At 45.2% G+C, this 17,856-nt stretch overlaps 1 protein-coding gene across 6 annotated transcripts in view; it reads right to left on the bottom strand.

Annotated features, from left to right (window-relative positions):
* Positions 1-2,944: 2,944 nt before the first annotated feature.
* The window catches only part of ZFYVE26 (zinc finger FYVE-type containing 26), a 1,794,472-nt gene continuing 1,779,560 nt past the window's right edge, over positions 2,945-17,856 (bottom strand). For all 6 annotated transcript variants that reach the window (XM_077465059.1, XM_077465061.1, XM_077465063.1 and 3 more), the window contains one exon: positions 2,945-3,349. In XM_077465059.1, coding sequence (XP_077321185.1) covers positions 3,140-3,349 — 210 coding nt within the window. In that variant the 3' untranslated portion in view covers positions 2,945-3,139. The remainder of the gene's footprint in view (positions 3,350-17,856) is intronic.

The following is a 17,856-nucleotide window of genomic DNA, read 5'->3' as shown; positions in this document are numbered from 1 at the left end:
AATGCGACAGCGGTTGTGTGGACACTGTCACAGATAGGGAAACTCTGGCAGCTAGAGGTCGGTGCATAGGAGCATGTTACCCCCTAAATATGGGTGTAAAATTAAACATGCTGCTAAAGGTGAACTTATCCTTTAAATAATAAAATGTTATTTGCATCTTCCTATTCCCTTTAAGAACAAAGACCTCTCTGAAAAATGCTAATCTAAACTCTACCTGAGCATCACAAACTGAAAACGTTCTTTAAATCATTTTTTTTTTCAATATTTAAAACAAACTCACACATTGAGAAATCACTTTGAAAAACACCATGTTGCAGTTCTAGTCACAGCCATCTTGAATAAGGGCAAGATGATTGATGTAGCAGTTACTTCCTTCACTCAAGCAGCCAGACAAGAGTGTGCTTAGCTGAGAAAGCCGTTACTCCCAATGAAAGAAATAAATGCCTATGAAGACTCCTGGGATGCATGACATAATTTTGGCCTAGGCCAAAAACCAGGAAGCAACTGAAAAAAACAAAAACTTGAAAACAAGTACAGCGCCTTAAAATAATATTCATACCCCTTGAAATCTACTACATTTTGTTATGTTACAACCAAAACGTAAATGTATTTTTTGGGGATTTTATGTGATAGACCAACACAAAGTGGCACATAATTGTGAAGTGGAAGGAAAATGATAAATGGTTTTCAAAATTTTTTACAAATAAATATGTGAAAAGTGTGGCATGCATTTGTATTCAGCCCCCTTTAGTCTGATACCCCTAAATAAAATAAAGTGGAACCAATTGTCTTCAGAAGTCACCTAATTAGTAAAGAATCCACCTGTGTGTAATTTAATCTCAGCTGTTCTATGAAGCCCTCAGAGGTTTGTTAGAGAACCTTAGTGAACAAGCAGCATCACGAAGACCAAGGAACACACCAGACAGGTCAGGGATAAAGTTGTGGAGACGTTTAAAGCAGGGATAGGTTATAAAAAATATCTCAAGCTTTGAACATCTCACAGAGCACTGTTCAATCCATCATCCAAAAATGGAAGGAGTATGGTACAACTGCAAACATACCAAGACATGGCCGTCCACCTAAAATGATGGGCTGGGCAAGGAGAGCATTAGTCAGAGAAACAGCCAAGAGGCTCATGGAAACTCTTTAGGAGCTGCAGAGATCCACAGCTCAGGTAGAAGAATCTGTCCACAGGACAACTTTTTGCCATGCACTCCACAAATCTGGCCTTTATGGAAAAGTGGCAAGAAGAAAGCCATTTTTGAAAGAAAGAAGCCACAAGAAGTCCTGTTTGCAGTTTGCGAGAAGGCATGTGGGGGACATAGCAAACATGTGGAAGAAGGTGCTCTGGTCAGATGATATCAAAATGTAACTTTTTGGCCTAAAAGCAAAATGATAATGCGTGGTGGAAAACTCACACTGAAAATCACCCTAAACAAACCATCCCCATCATGAAACATAGTGATGGCAGGATCATGTTGTAGGAATGCTTTTCCTCAGCAGGGACAGGGAAGCTGGTCAGCTGTGGATGGAAAGATGAATAGATGAATGGAGCCAAATACAGGGCAAACTTAGAAGAAAACCTGTTAGAGTCTACAAAAAACTTGAGACTGTGGTGAAGGTTCACCTTGCAGCAAGAAGACCCTAAACATACAGTCTGAGCTACGATTAAATGGTTTAGATTTAAGCATATTCATGTGTTAGAATGGCCCAGTCAAAGTCCAGACTTAAATCCAATTGAGAATCTGTGCAAGACTTGAAAATTGCTGTTCACAGACACTTTCCATCTAATCTGACAGAGCTTGAGCTACATGAAGTCCCGGAGTTACGAACACCTGAGTTACGAACGACTCCTACTAACGAACGGCCTCAAATGCCGGCCACTTGTGCTCCGTGCTGGTCCTGGATACCTTTCTAGCACCTCCGGACACATCCCACACTGCCACACTACGCCCCAGATAACATAGCAAGCGCCCCGAACACCCCACAACCATGCACAGGCAGCAGTTACACTTACGAACAATTACGAATGTAGTGTTCCGACCGTAAGTTACTTACAAGTGCAGTGTTGCGACTTATGAACAACTTCGACTTACGAACAAACCTACAGTCCTTATTGTATTCGGAACTCAGGGACTGCCTGTATTTTGCAAAGAGGAATAGGCAAAAATGCCACTCTCTAGATGTGCAAAGCTGGTAGAGACATACCCAAAAAGACTCGCAGCTGTAATTGCAGCATAAAGTACTGGCTCAGGGGGGCTGAATACAAATGCACGCCACACTTTTCACATATTTATTTGTAAAATAAAAATTTGAAAACCATTTATTATTTTCCTTCCACTTCAAAATTATGTGCCACTTTGTGTTGGTCTATCACATAAAATCTCAATAACATACATTTATATATTTGGTTCTAAATGACACATTGTGGAAAATGTCAAGGGTTATGAATACTTCAAGGCACTGTAAATACAATGATACCTTTCTATCTATTTACTAATGCTAGCAGCATCAATAAGGATTAAAAGTAGTTAATGCTGATTGAGAAAGTTTAGTTCTGCTTCAATTCATCTGTATTAATGTTGTTTACATTTATTATTGTAGTTGGAACTGTTTTACTTCTGAGAAATTACTTTTTTTGTTTACTAGGCAGTAAAGCTTGGTGTTTGTATTTTTAATAAATTCCAGTGTAGCTTGTACAAATGATATAAAAGGCTAGTATAAAACCTTGTAATGTATGGATACTCCGAGGTAGAAATTTGTTGATTAGCCATTGGATATATAAAGCGCAATACAAACAAACTAAAATTAACTGCAATTTCACTAGTTGAGAAAACACCCATGGGGAAAAATACCCCTTTTCTATGAATATTTACATATTTCCAAATATACTGTTAGTTTTTTGAAAATTGATCTGCAAGTTTCCAGAATAGAAAACCATAGCTTTTGGTGTAAAAATTCACAAACAGGTATTTATTTTTCATATAATTCTTGTTCAAAGAAATCTTGTCCAAAGAATAAAGCTAAGCATTCATCCGTTTTAAAAACACTAAAAAATATTTCTTATGAGTGATCATTTCTATAGTCAGTATTGAGAGTCAAAGCGGAACCAAAAATAAGTTCTGACATATGAGCACATTTATTTACGTAATGTGTAATACTGCCCTTCTTGTGAAAGTGGGGGGTGTTCAACAAGCCACTTGGAGCAGATTCCTTGGACCACACTGTCATGCAAATTGTGTGCCACTTGCCAAACCTCCTGTACTAGCTGAATAGCTTTTTCCTGTTCTTGTTTAACTGCAGTTAAGTAGGCAGATCTCATCATCCGACAAGCCAAGAAAGCCTTGATCTAAGTAAAGAAACAGTAAAGCAACTTGAGCATAACATAACAAGACAAGTACATGAATCAAACTATTTAGCTGCATCATACCTTACAGTGTGCTAGAATTACACTACACATTACTAGCAATGTACGTTAGTAACATTAGCCCTGAGCTACTAAACAGGGAGAGAATGTTCACTTAGTAAAGTTAAAGCGTAGCTAAACCAAAAAACAAAAATGTAATATAAATCACAGATTACCTGGCCATAGATGGATCAGAATTCAGCTTATTCATCAAGGACCAGCTGAATTTCGATCCACTTCTAGTGGTGAACTTCCCTTGAAGGGGAATGTTGGAGAATTTTCATTAATCAGCAGCTGCACCCAATTGGCTGCAATGTTGATCAATGTTTTCTGACAGCAGACTGACAGCATCTTTCCTTGATGGCTAAATGTCAGCACAGCTGGGTATGGGACCTGCCCCCACATGCTTCCAGCGCCTCATATATTTAAGCCCACCTGCAGCCTCTGCGTTCTTCCTATGGGCAGAACCTTGGCGTGCTGCTCTACCTGGTGTACCAGCTAAATGACTCATAATCCAGGAAGCACCTCTGCTGGTCCTCGGGGCAGTTTTTAACACGGCTAACAGGCTTGCCTGGGGTCCACTGGGTCCTCGTGTGGGATGTAGCGGTGTAAGTAGAGTCTCATAGCCTTCCCAGGCAAAACAGCCCTCATCAGACTCTACAAAGAGGAAGATGCGAATGAGCATGACTGTATGTATCCTGCTAGTTCAAGCAGCCAAGGATAGAGATGACGACACCCAACAGGATGTCACATTCAATAAACACATTGTCAATACACTCTAAAGGAGTGGTTTCCACTTGTCCTTTGAAAAGGTTATCTGCAATAAGAAGTCGCCTAGACATCCCAGGCGAAACAGCCCTATTTGGGAATTTCCAAAGAGGGTGATGCGGATGGACATGACTGCATGAATATTGCTTTTTTCAAGCAAACAAGATGACAACACCTAACATGTTGTCACATGAGGCTAATACACTCTAAGGCTGGGTTCACATCATTGCGAATTGGATGCGGGATGTCAGTATTCATCCAATTCGCAATAGCAGGAGATTGTGACCGGCTCTCTATGGAACCAGTTCACATATCTGCGCAGTAGGTCTGGTGCATTTTGCAAAAAAAACACTGTGTGTCTTTTGGTCCATTTCAGGTCCGAATTCAGCCTAAAATTCAGGCTAAAATGGGACATGAAACGGTGAACCAGGAGGCACCGGACCCCTGCTGTGAGCCGAATGTGGCAATGGTGTGAACCCAGCCTAAAGGAGTGTTTCCACTCACCCAGTGAAAGGTGGATCTATTCTATCAGTGAGCAGTCCTCTAGCCTCCCAGGCAAACAATCCTCTTCAGACTCTTCCAAAAAGAAGATATGGGTGAGTATGACTATATAAGCCATGTGGGTTTAAGCAACCAGGAATAAAGACATCAACCTAACAGGCTGTCACATTTATTAAACACATGGTCTATACATTCTAAAAGGAGTTTCTTCCACTCACCCTCATTCTGCCAATGAGCAGTCTCAGAACCATCTCATGCAAATCAACCCTTGTCAGATACTTCCAAACAAGATGTGGATATACATGACTGTATGATTCCTACTTTGTTCAAGCAGACAGTGATGAGGATAATGGTGGCCACGTTGCCACAATTAATTAAGAATGTGGTTAAGACACTCTAAACCAGGGGTAGGAAACCTCTGAGAGGTGGAGATCTACCTGGACAACATGAAGGAGATCAAAGATTACAGGGGTAAGGCACCTTTATTCTGAAAGAATTTAACTAACAGTGGCGTCTCTAGCTTTCATATTTAGGGGGGCACATGGGGGACAAGGACAAAAGTAGGGGGGCCAACTCTTGCTGTCCTGCCCCTGCTATTAACCGCGCTGGTCTGGTGTCTGTCTCCGTGGCAGCGGCGGCAGTTTATTAGGACCTAGTGCTGGTGACATTATGGTTACATGCAGGGGAAGACAGCGCTTCTCAATAGCTGGGACAGGACGGCAACCCTGATAGTTCTGCCGCAGGCCCACACTGGGAGGATTCCCCCATCCACCTGGGATGTGTAGATGTGAGAATTGGAAAATGTATTTATTTTTTTCATTCAAACTAACAGTTGAATGAAAAAAGTGATCAATGTATGGGCTGCCTAAGAGCTAAGATTAGCCATAGATAGTTTAAATCTCGGCTGGTTCATCTGGAACTGGCTGAGATTAAGGCTGGGCTCACACTAGTGCAATTTGGGAACCCTGCAAATTACACCTGACTTGCACGGCAGTTCACATTGCCATATGCGAACTGCTGTGGAGTGTCATACAACACTAATGACACCCCTATTTCAGCTCGCATATCACACTGCGAACTGTCAGTACGGACATGAATCAAATTGCATAGGTGTGAACAACCATGCGATCCAATTCTGGTGTGGACCAAAAAAAGGGTCCTGTGCGAGTTTAGTCCAAATGCGATGTGATTTCAGCCATACTATCTGTGTGGTTGAAATTGCATTGTACGGACATCGCATGTGATTTGCACTGCAGTACAGTGTGAACTGGCCCTTAAACCATTAATGAGCAGACTGAATGTACCAAGTTGATCGATCAAATTGGGTACAGCCAGCCTGCCAGATTCTCTTATGATTATCACTAGTGGTTGTTAGTGATAATCCCTGTTTGTGGGAGAATACAATTGTCCAGTGACTGTGCTGATGGGGGTAATTATGCAAATTTCTTTCCTGCAATCTGTGGCTGCTAAGTACTATCTAAGTCTGTGAAGGTCTTGAAAGAACAGGAGGGGGAGGGAGACAGATGGGGGAGAGAAGGAAGGGAGATCAAGATAAGGACAGTTCGTTTATTACAGTGTACTGCAGTGTGCACTCACACTCACCCACAGGTCCAGGCTGGGAGCTAAAGCATCATTCACACACATAGAGTAATCTGCATTCTGCAGGTGCCGATTTTCATTTTCCCACCCACACATCCCCTCTCTCCAGATACATCTGCACACCAAGGATAGTGTGGTGGGTGGGGAGGGAAGACACAGGAGGAGCAGAGGTGGGAGGAGGAGGAGAGCTTTATTCCTCTCTGATCTCCCATCAGTAGGGGGGGTGGATGTGTTTGCTGAACTGTGTGTAAGAGTGTCATAGACACTCTTACAGAGCTGCAGCGACCAGTCTCAGAATTTATAGGCTGATTTCTCCTGTCCTACGGATGGGAGAAGTCAGTCTGCTTTTTTACTGATACAGAAATGGGAGGCTTGGTCGCCTCTGTGCTGGTGGAGTCTGTCCTTCCTGAAGTCGCTCTCCTCCCTGCCAATGAGGATGCAGGGGGAGGGAGCTGATCGCTGGATGTGGTTGTGCTTGTCTCGCATATTGCAGAGTGTCAACGAGCAGAGGGAGGGGGATAAATCCCCTGAAGGAGCTGACAGGACGCTCTGCCTCTCAGGAGAGCTTGCGTCCACTCACAGCGAGAGATGCGGGACACCAGATACATTAAAGAAACAAAAGATGTTTCAATTGGGGGGGCACATGGTGGGGCACAGCACAATGTTGGGGGGTCAGGGCTCCCTCTGGCCCCCCTTAGTGACACCATTGACTAGCAAGCCCCAATAAATAGTAAAGACGGTATGAAGAAAACTAAGAAAAATCCAATAAAATGAATGTCACTGTAAAAATATAAACGTATCCTGCCTTAACATTTAGCTTCAGTCAAAAACCTGGCATTCACTTTTATTCACATTTTACATGTCTGGAGAGTAATTGGTGACCCCCACAAGGCTGATACTGGAGGCCATTATGCAATCAGAACATCTGGTACTGCAGACTGATTTTCTTAACTAATTTCAGGCCCTGGCTATATGCTCGGATTTCTGGCCAGTATAAGTAGCATGTAGGGAAATGTACAGGAGTTAATAGTAGGTAGGGCATAGAAATATTGTCCAGCAGGCAGTAGTATGTAGAGTCCAGCGGTCAGCAGTACGTAGAATGGTGTGCAGAGGTCAGTAGGAAGTAGAGAGGTCTGCAGAGGTCAATAGGAAGTAGAGCGGTGTGCAGAGGTCAGTAGGATGAAAAGCAGTGTATAGGGATCAATAGGGCAGAGGACATGGGGTCAGTAGGACACGGTACTAGGGAGTCAGGAGGTCATGGGGCGAGGGGACAGGAGAGAATGATACAGGGGGCTTGGGAGGGTATGGTATTGGGGATCAGGAGGGCTGGAGTTTCAGGGGAGTATGGTATTGGGGGGTCAGAAATGTATGGTATTGGGGCCCAGGAGGGAATAGTACTGCGGGGTCCGGAGGGTACAGAAGCTGTTACCAGATGTAGCGTGGTGCAGGAAAGCTGCTGTGGCCTATCTACATGTTTTGGCACTGATCCCCGCCAGCTCTCCACTCTTGTCCATCCCACAAGCGCCTTGTATGGATTGGAGAGCAGGCGGGTTGGTAGGGGTTGGTAGGGGTAGGCTCACTGCACACATGACTCAGAGGTTGGGCATGTACATGCAAGAGCCAGAACCCACCTGAGCTATTACAGAGGCTTTCCTTGACCCGGAGCCACACATATGCAGGGGCAGGGGTTGCATCTGCAGGCTAGGATTGGCTGAGCATGCTCCTCCACCACTCTGAATAGAGTGATGGGTCAGCAAGGCAGGGATGTCTTTGTAAGCTACCCGTCACCTGCCAGCAGTTGACTGGTAGTTCACAATAGATTGGTTACCGACCCCTGCTTCAAAGGAATTGCTGAATTCACCTTCTGCAAGGTGAATTCCAGTCTTCCTTTCAGGGCCATTAAAACTGGTCTCAGAGCCTTCTCAGGCCAATCAATCCTCCTTAGTCTCTTCTGTAAGCTTGGTGAAATGCTTTTAAGTAGAATTAAAGCTGTGGAAGTATTTAAAGTGCCTCCAGAGGACGGCTTGACAATTTCCTTATGGTGACTGAATCAAGTGCTTGTTCTACAAGACTGGAGCATATTGTCACAGCAGAATGTCAAAATAATGCCCTTTTGAACAAGGTGGTGTGCAGGGTTTGGAATCACCCCTTTGGTCTGTATGTCCCTAATGGGATTGGCCATATAGATTCATTTACCATTAGAAGATGCTGTGGCCTTCAAGGATGTACCCAAACATTGTTCTTGATCTTTTTATTTTTTATTGCAAAAACCAACTTTATTGAAAAGAAAAATGTTATATTACATATTACAAGTTTAGATACATATGTAAAACAACAAAACAAAGAAAAAAAACAATCATCTTGAGCACGCAAAGTAAAGTAAGTAAAAACAATAACAGCTTATTACTATGGTAATACTTGGTTTCGGTATTCAATGAACAGATTTTAGATCACTATAAAAGGGGTAGGTAAAACAGTTACCTAGCAGTATATCACCAGGGGGTAATGCTTCCAGCATATGCACATACAGCATTTAGGTACAAGTCACTTCTTAAATAATGTTAGGGGTATATAGAGAGGGGCATGCCACATCACATACAAAATCTTGGTATCATCTTGATTAGACTTATAAGACCCATTACTCCCAGTGGTAATCTAGCCCATGCTTTAAGTGGCTTTAATTAGTATTAATAACGTCTAATCCTTGTATTTGAAATTTGAACATCCACTATGTGGGGTTTTTTTTTTTTTTAAGAATTGCTGTGTTCATAAGACACTGCTGGACATGACACGTAACTGCACTTTTGTTAAAAAGAATATCATTATGTTATATTAGTATTTTATACCAACGGGTAATTATAAAACACCCTAAAATGGTGTAGGAGTTTTCTATGTTTTTTTACATATGTACCTTTAATATTTTACCTGATATTTTATGATATAGCTAATTTTGTAATTTTTAATCTCAAGGACATCTTTAATATTTACATGCTGTTTGTGCTGTTCTAAAAGGCCCTGACGAAGCAGGGTTTACGTGAAACGCATAGGCAACACTTCCGTTATTCCCAGAAATCGCACAACCTGGATCAACCTAACAGTAAATTGTATCTTCATTCAGATTGGAATGTTTTCATTATTCCTATACAAGGATGGTAAATAAAGTATTTGAATATCTATCTATCAGGAGATAGTTGTGATGTGACCAAGGCGAAGGCAGGGCTCCTCTGGACTGGATGGCTTAAGTAGGCAGGACTGACGAGCAGGATCAAAAACAGCTGGGTAACTGTGGAGAGAGATGGGAGCTGGGAATTAGCCAACAGCTGAGCGGCCAGCTCAGAGAAGGAAGGGTTGAGCCCAGCCCTGACAATGTCAGGTTTTTGTGATTTAAGGAATGTGAGGGCTGCTGTACACTTAACTTTGTTATGTACACCCCAGGCATTCCATGTCAAGAAATTAACAGAGGTCATTGGAAAGATGAGTACCATGTGGAAGGATATTCAACCAGTCAGACCAATAGGGCAGCCACAGGGCTAGCATAAATCACTCTGCGGGGGGAAACCCTAACTGGGGTGATGGTAAAGTCAGGAGGTGAAACAGCAGAGGTGCACAGACCAGAGAACTGCAACATAGGTAAGAAATCACATACACCACTAAAAAGAGCATGAAAATAAATCAATGAAACAGAAATATATGCCCATCAGTGTGGTGAAAGAACGGAGGGAGCCACTTAGCCCAGGGGAGAGACATGCAGAGAATGGACCTCCGACAACTGTATTTACGTCTGCAAAAGCAGACATACACATATATAGGCAATATAGATCACTGCAACTGAAAATTAGCTGATGACCAGCAGATGAACATAAACCTTGGCTCCCAGGCTCTGGCTGGTCCCCCAACCCCAATAGGACCAAAACTGGGAGATAGAAAATCCAATGCATATAGGCAATGCGTAAGATCATGTACCCCCAGTGAGCTGGGGCTCCTGTAGTCAAACAGTAAAGGGGACCCCTGGAACCCGCCCATGCCACCACCCAGTAAAGAGGCCACCAGGCTGATCTAATAGTCCCACACCTTTGGCGAGGACCCAGCAATGTTAAGGAATCCGCTCATTGAGTTCCACGCCTCAGCAGCGCCAAAAAAAATCATTCAATCTCCAGTGACCCTAATGCCCCGTACACACGAGCGGACTTTTCGACATCAAAGGTCCGACGGAACAATTCCGGCAGACCATTCGATTGTGTGTGGGCTGCAGCGGACTTTAGATTTGTAAAAATCCGACAGACTTAAGAAATGGAACGTTTCAAATTTTTCCGCCGGAACTCCGCCGGACCCAGTTCCTACCGAGAAATCCGTTCGTGTGTATGCTAGTCCGACGGACAAAAACCAACGCTAGGGCAGCTATTGGCTACTGGCTATGAACTTCCTTATTCTAGTCCAGTCGTACGTCATCACGTTCGAATCCATCGGACTTTGGTGTGATTGTGTGTGGCCAAGTCCGTTCATTCGGAAAGTCCGTCAGAACTCTGTCAGAACTCCGTCAGAACTCCGTCGAAAGTCTGACGGACCTAGTCCCTCAAAGTCCGGTCCTATGTACGCGGCATAAGACTTTCTCCGGTCACACCTGTCAAAGAAGGGTGAGGAAATGGCCAGTTTCTGAGGCGGGGAACCCACCAGCGGACAAACAGTGATAAATAAAAAGGCACTAACATTGAACATGAGCAATAAACACAAGGCATAAGTTAGTCACCAAGAGCCCCGGAAGGCCCTGCGGACTAAGTAGATAGAGTGCAACTGTTTATGGGTAATGGTAGTTCCGTTGTGTTTGTTCCTGGGCAACCACCTCACTAAATGGTGGTGTATGTATGGAAGGGTTGATCCAGAACCCAGAAATGGCATGAAAAAAAAATAACCAAAACCCACAACAACCCATTAGTGATATCAGGGTCTAGGTGAATGGATCAAGACATCATCGCTACACATAGAACTGCAACTACCAACTCGTGATAAGGCAGAGATTCCACTGCCAAGGAACACAGCAATGGGGTAACCTCAGTATTTTAGTTTTCCAGGGTGGGTGAGGTGCATCTGGGTGGTTCATTGCTGGACACACGGGCCCGGGCCCTGCGGATCCTCTTCAGTCTTGGAGAAGGTGGGCCAGGAGGATCAAACTGTAGAAGTGATTGCATTCAATCAGGTACATGACCCGGCCTATCAAGGAATTGAAACAGTGGTTGAAGCTGTTCAGGTGGAGCATAGGTAGAACGAGGAACCTTGCTTCTGGATAATGAGGTGGAAAGGCGATATGTGGCCTGATGTGCCTCCATGGCCTCTAACCGGGTGTCAACTGTAAACTTGGAGGACTCCAAGGTAGCTACCCGCTCATCCACTGTGTCCATCTGCTGCTTGATGTCATGTATCTCCCTAGATAGAGCAGAGACTATGGATGCAGCCATTGTTTGGATATCTTGCCACGTGGGCAGCTCTGCCAGCAAGCCCCTGATGCCCACCTCATGCAGTGCTCCTGAAGCCTGGGGGATAGTGGAGCCCATGGAGGAGTCTGCACGCAGCAGCTCTGGTGACAGAATGGGAGATGTCGGACAGGATGCTTGAGAGAGGGGCTCACCTGTCAGTCACTCATGCGGGCAGCTTCTTAGGGTCATCAGAGGTGCTGGACGGTCCAACTTGCAGCGGCACCATCTTGGGGGTAGCGGCGAGGTGTGGGAGCCAAGTGTTGGCGTAGGATGTAGCAGGTTGTCTCCACATTCCGAGGCTCCCCGGCAGTTAGGGCAGGTCTCCAGGCATGAATTGCAGCTGTCTGTAGTGGCTGGACTGTGCAGAGCTCTCCAACAAACGTTCTCACGGTGCCATGTCCAGACTACACCCCTTGATCTAACATTTTAAAGCTTGGCCCACATCTGATGGGCTAACTTCTTGGCTACTCCCCAAGAGGGATGTAGGAAGGACAACTTCTTGTGTAATATGGGCTCTGAAGGCCACTTTAAGCACAAATTCGAGCATCGGCATGAGTACTGTCCTGCCTGGGAAATAACATGAGAAAGGGTTCTTAAAATCCCAAGGCTACTAATACTGTTATGCCACGTACACACGGGCGGACTGTATGGCCTACTTAGTCCGCCGAAACACATTTCAGCGGACAGTCCGCTCGTGTGTGGGCTTCAGCGGACTTTTTCAGCGTGCAGTACGGCGTACTAAGTATTTCGGATTTTTCGAAATTCTGTCCGTCGTACTCGCATTTCGGCGGACAGTATGGCCGTGTGTGTGCCAGTCCGCCGTACTTTTGAAATGAACTGACTTTTCCCGCCCGGAGAAAAGTCCGCTCATTTCGAGCGGGTCTCCAGGTAGGTGGGGCCCACGAAGGAGACGTCGCTGGCCCCGCCGCCTGGTATGGACTTAAAGGGGAACCCCAACATCGAAAAAAAATCGGCGTGGGGGTCCCCCCAAGTCCACAACAGACCCTTGTCTGAGCACGCTACCCGGCCGGCCAGGAAAGGGGGGCGAGCGCCCCCCCTCCTGAGCCGTACCAGGCTGCGTGCCCTCAACATGGGGGGGTGCCCATGTTGATGAGGACAAGGGCCTCTTCCCGACAACCCTGGCCGTTGGTTGTCGAGGTCTGCGGGCGGGGGGCTTATCGGAATCCGGGAGCCCCCTTTAATAAGGGGGCCCCCGGATACTGGCCCCCCACCCTATGTGAATGAGTATGGGGTACAATGTACCCCTACCCATTCACCTGTAAAATAAAAGTACAAAAAAAAAAACACAACACACGAGATAAAATACTTTATTGCACAGCTCCGGGGGTCTTCCGTCTTCGGGGGTCTTCTCGCCGGACTCCTCCGCTATCTTCTTGTAGCTCTTTTGCTACCGGAGGAGTCCGGCTTTCTTCCTCGCCGCCGGCCTCTTCTCCCGACTTCGGGGGTCTTGTCCCCCTCTTCGGTTCTTCTGCCGGGCCACCGCGCCTTCTTATAGCTCTTTTACAGGCAGTGGCCCGGTCTTCTGTCGCCGCCGCCTTCCGTTCTTCTTCTTCTTCTTCTCCAGGAGATGACTTCTTCCCCCCTCTCTCTATCTGTCCTCTTCCTCTTGTGTGATTGCTCCCTCTTGCTCTTCTTTCCTCCTCCTTTTCTGTTCCCCCTCCCGTGTTCCATTCTTGCTTCCTTTTGGTAGCTATACCTGAACACCAGAATGGCATTGGTCACAATTAAATTCACCTCTTTCAATGTCAGGGGTCTTGGTGTCCCCGAAAAGCATTTCAGACTCCTAACGGACCTGAAAAAAAGCAAGTCGCAAGTGGTCTTCCTCCAAGAAATGCATTTAGACACCTTTCACACTGCCAGCTAAAAATAGCACCTGAAAAAAGCAGCTCTGTTCACTCCAGTGTGAAAATCCGAGGGCTTTCACACTGGAGCGGTGCGCTGGCAGGGCTTCACAAAAAGTCCTGCCAGCAGCTTCTTTGCCGTGGGGAACTCACCGCTCCTCCACCACTGCTCCCCATTGATATCAATGGGGCAGTGCTGATATACCGCCGGCAAAACACCGCCGGTGTTTTGCAGATGGATTTAACCCTTTTTGGTCACTAGCAGGGGGTTAAAACTCCTGGAGTTTCAGAAGGGAACCCTGATCTTCGACGGAGATCTAAACTTTGCCATTCACCCAGCCTTGGATGTCTCTAGGGGTGTGTCTCATCTTTCATATTCCCCCCTTAAATGCCTAAAGGCATAACTTCACTTTCTACAACTTATCGACCCTTGGCATCTTTTACATCCACACGTGAGGGACTACTCCTTTTTCTCCTCAGCACATCAAACCTATTTCTGCTTGGAATATCTCCTGATTCCACATACTCCCGTACACCTCACCTTACAAATGGGCAAATGCAGTACAGAGTGCTCCATCCTGGAATCTCAATAAGGCTCTTCTCCAATCCCCCCAAGTCTGTTAAACATTGGAAGCTGCCCTCTCTGAATATTTTTCCCTAAATGAGAATTCAGTGGATAACCCATTTGTGGTCTGGGAAGACCACAAGCCAGTAAATAGGGCACTTTGATCAAGATAGGAGCATGTTTGAAGCGGGAAAGGACTGTTCAGGTTGACACCCTACTTGCTTGTCTTTGTCGCCTTGAAATCACTCACAAAACCAGTATTGCCGTTCGGTACATTGCAAGCTATTTAGGACCTGTGAAGACCAACTCCCTCCTTTTTCATGAAACAAAACAGAAATTGACATGGTCCCATCGTACTATGTACGAATTAAAAAAAAAAAACGTCAATCTCCTGGCGAGGATGCTCCATGAGCTTCGTACCCTGACCTATATCCCACATATCACCTCATCTTCAGGGGAAAAACTGTCTACATTGGATGCTATGGCTGCTGAATTTCACTCCTCCTTCAGTGGTTTATACCACCTAGACCCAACATCTTCCCCAGAAACCTTTAGGTCATCCTGCAAATATTCGCACTTGCATTGCATCTTCTGTCATGCCCTAATTTTTCCTCCTCTGTATGAGAACAATTAGAGTCTCCTATCACAGGAGGAGGAACTATGTAAGGCTCTCGCTCAGTCCAAACCAGAAAAGGCACCAGGGCCTGACTGTCTGACTGCCGTTTACTATAAGACATTTTGTACTTTACTCATGCCACGCTTGGATAAAGCCCTCCACTCTCTGGTGGAGGGGAAGTCTATGCCGGTAAATGCTCTCATTTCCCTGATCCCCAGACAAAGCATTTGACAGGGTCCACTGGTCCTTCATACGAGCGACCATGGAACATATTGGCCTTGGGACGTCCATGCTTAGCTGGATTTCTGCTCTCTACCCACGACCTTCTGCCGCTGTAAAATTCAATGAGACAAAGTCTGATTTCTTGGACATATTGAACGGGACAAGGCAGGGCTGCCCCCTCTCTCCCCTGATATTTATACTGACCTTGGAACCCTTCCTCTGCATGGTCCGTGATAATCCTAACATCTCTGGTTATTGTAAATCCTCAGGGGACCATAAGGTAAAAGCGTTGGCTGATGACCTGATCTTTTTTCTTACAGATCCACTCGCCTCTCTGCCAAACCTCCTAAAGGCTTTACAGGTGTATGAGACTTTGTCCCATTTCAAAATTAACTTTGGGAAATCCTCTGCCCTTAACATCTCCGCAGACACTGGCATGATCCGGAGACCCTGGCCTTCTTTTCCCTTCCAGTGGGCATCAACGGTGATTAAATACTTAGGCACCAACATAACTTTTGACCCATTCAAACTACAGTACAGACCAAAAGTTTGGACACACCTTCTCATTCAAAGAGTTTTCTTTATTTTCATGACTATGAAAATTGTAGATTCACACTGAAGGCATCAAAACTGTGAATTAACACGTGTCCAATTATATACTGAACAAAAAAGTGTGAAACAACTGAAAATATGTCTTATATTCTAAGTTCTTCAAAGTAGCCACCCTTTGCTTTGATTACTGCTCCGCACACTCTTGGCATTCTGTTGATGAGCGTCAAGAGGTAGTCACCCGAAATGGTTTTCACTTCACAGGTATGCCCTGTCAGGTTTAATAAGTGAGATTTCAAGCCTTATAAATGGGGTTGGGACCATCAGTTGTGTTGTGCAGGAGGTGGATACAGTACACAGCTGATAGTCCTACTGAATAGACTGTTAGAATTTGTATTATGGCAAGAAAAAAGCAGCTAAGTAAAGAAAAACGAGTGGCCATCATTACTTTAAGAAATGAAGGTCAGTCAGTCTGAACAATTGGGAAAACTTTGAAAGTGTCCCCAAGTGCAGTGGCAAAAACCATCAAGCACTACAAAGAAACTGGCTCACATGACGACCGCCCCAGGAAAGGAAGACCAAGAGTCACCTCTGCTGCGGACGATAAGTTCATCCGAGTCACCAGCCTCAGAAATCGCAGGTTAACAGCAGCTCAGATTAGAGAACAGGTCAATGCCACACAGAGTTCTAGCAGCAGACACATCTCTAGAACAACTGTTAAGAGGAGACTGTGTGAATCAAGCCTTCATGGTAAAATAACTGCTAGGAAACGACTGCTGAGGACAGGCAACAAGCAGAAGAGACTTGTTTGGACTAAAGAACACAAGGAATGGACATTAGACCAGTGGAAATCTGTGCTTTGGTCTGATGAGTACAAGTTTGAGATCTTTGGTGCCAACCACCGTGTCTTTGTGCGATGCAGAAGAGGTGAACGGATGGACTCTACATGCCAGGTTCCCACCGTGAAGCATGGAGGAGGAGGTGTGATGGTGTGGGGGTGCTTTGCTGGTGACACTGTTGGGGATTTATTCAAAATTGAAGGCATACTGAACCAGCATGGCTACCACAGCATCTTGCAGTGGCATGCTATTCCATCCGGTTTGCGTTTAGTTGGACCATCATTTATTTTTCAACAGGTCAATGAGCCCAAACACACCTCCAGGCTGTGTAAGGGCTATTTGACCAAGGAGGAGAGTGATGGGGTGCTGCGGCAGAGGACCTGGCCTCCACAGTCTCCGGACCTGAACCCAATCGAGATGGTTTGGGGTGTGCTGGACAGCAGAGTGAAGGCAAAAGGGCCAACAAGTGCTAAGCATCTCTGGGAACTCCTTGGAAAGCCATTTCAGGTGACTACCTCTTGAAGCTCATCAACAGAATGCCAAGAGTGTGCGGAGCAGTAATCAAAGCAAAAGGTGACTACTTTGAAGAACCTAGAATATAAGACATATTTTCAGTTGTTTCACACTTTTTTGTTCAGTATATACAGTGGTGTGAAAAAGTGTTTGCCCCCTTCCTCATTTCCTGTTCCTTTGCATGTTTGTCACACTTAAGTGTTTCGGAACATCAAACCAATTTAAACAATAGTCAAGGACAACACAAGTAAACACAAAATGCAATTTGTAAATGACGGTGTTTATTATTAAAGGTGAAAAAAAATCCAAACCATCATGGCCCTGTGTGAAAAAGTGATTGCCCCCCCTTGTTAAAACATACTATAACTGTGGTTGTCCACACCTGAGTTCAATTTCTCTAGCCACACCCAGGCCTGATTATTGCCACACCTGTTCACAATCAAGGCATCACTTAAATAGGAGCTGCTTGACACAGTAAGGTCCACCAGAAGATCCTTAAAAGCTACACATCATGCCGAGACCCAAAGAAATTCAGGAACAATTGAGAAAGAAAGTAATTGAGATCTATCAGTCTGGAAAGGGTTATAAAGCCATTTCCAAAGCTTTGGGAATCCAGCGAACCACAGTGAGAGCCATTATCCACAAATGGCGAAGACATGGAACAGTGGTGAACCTTCCCAGGAGTGGCCGGCCGCCCAAAATTACCCCAAGAGCGCAGCGACGACTCATCCAAGAGGTCACAAAAGACCCCACAACAACGTCCAAGGAACTGCAGGCCTCACTTGCCTCAGTTAAGGTCACCGTTCATGCCTCCACCATCAGGAAAAGACTGGGCAAAAATGGCCTGCATGGCAGAGTTCCAAGGAGAAAACCACTGCTGAGCAAAAATAACATCAAAGCTCGTCTCAATTTCTCCACAACACATCTTGATGATCCCCAAGACTT

The sequence above is a fragment of the Lithobates pipiens genome, unplaced genomic scaffold (assembly GCF_037356315.1).
Source record: "Lithobates pipiens isolate NorthernLeopardFrog02 unplaced genomic scaffold, aLitPip1_a1.2 Scaffold_30, whole genome shotgun sequence".
NCBI lineage: Eukaryota > Metazoa > Chordata > Amphibia > Anura > Ranidae > Lithobates > Lithobates pipiens.
This window is presented reverse-complemented; position numbering and strand designations above follow the sequence as displayed.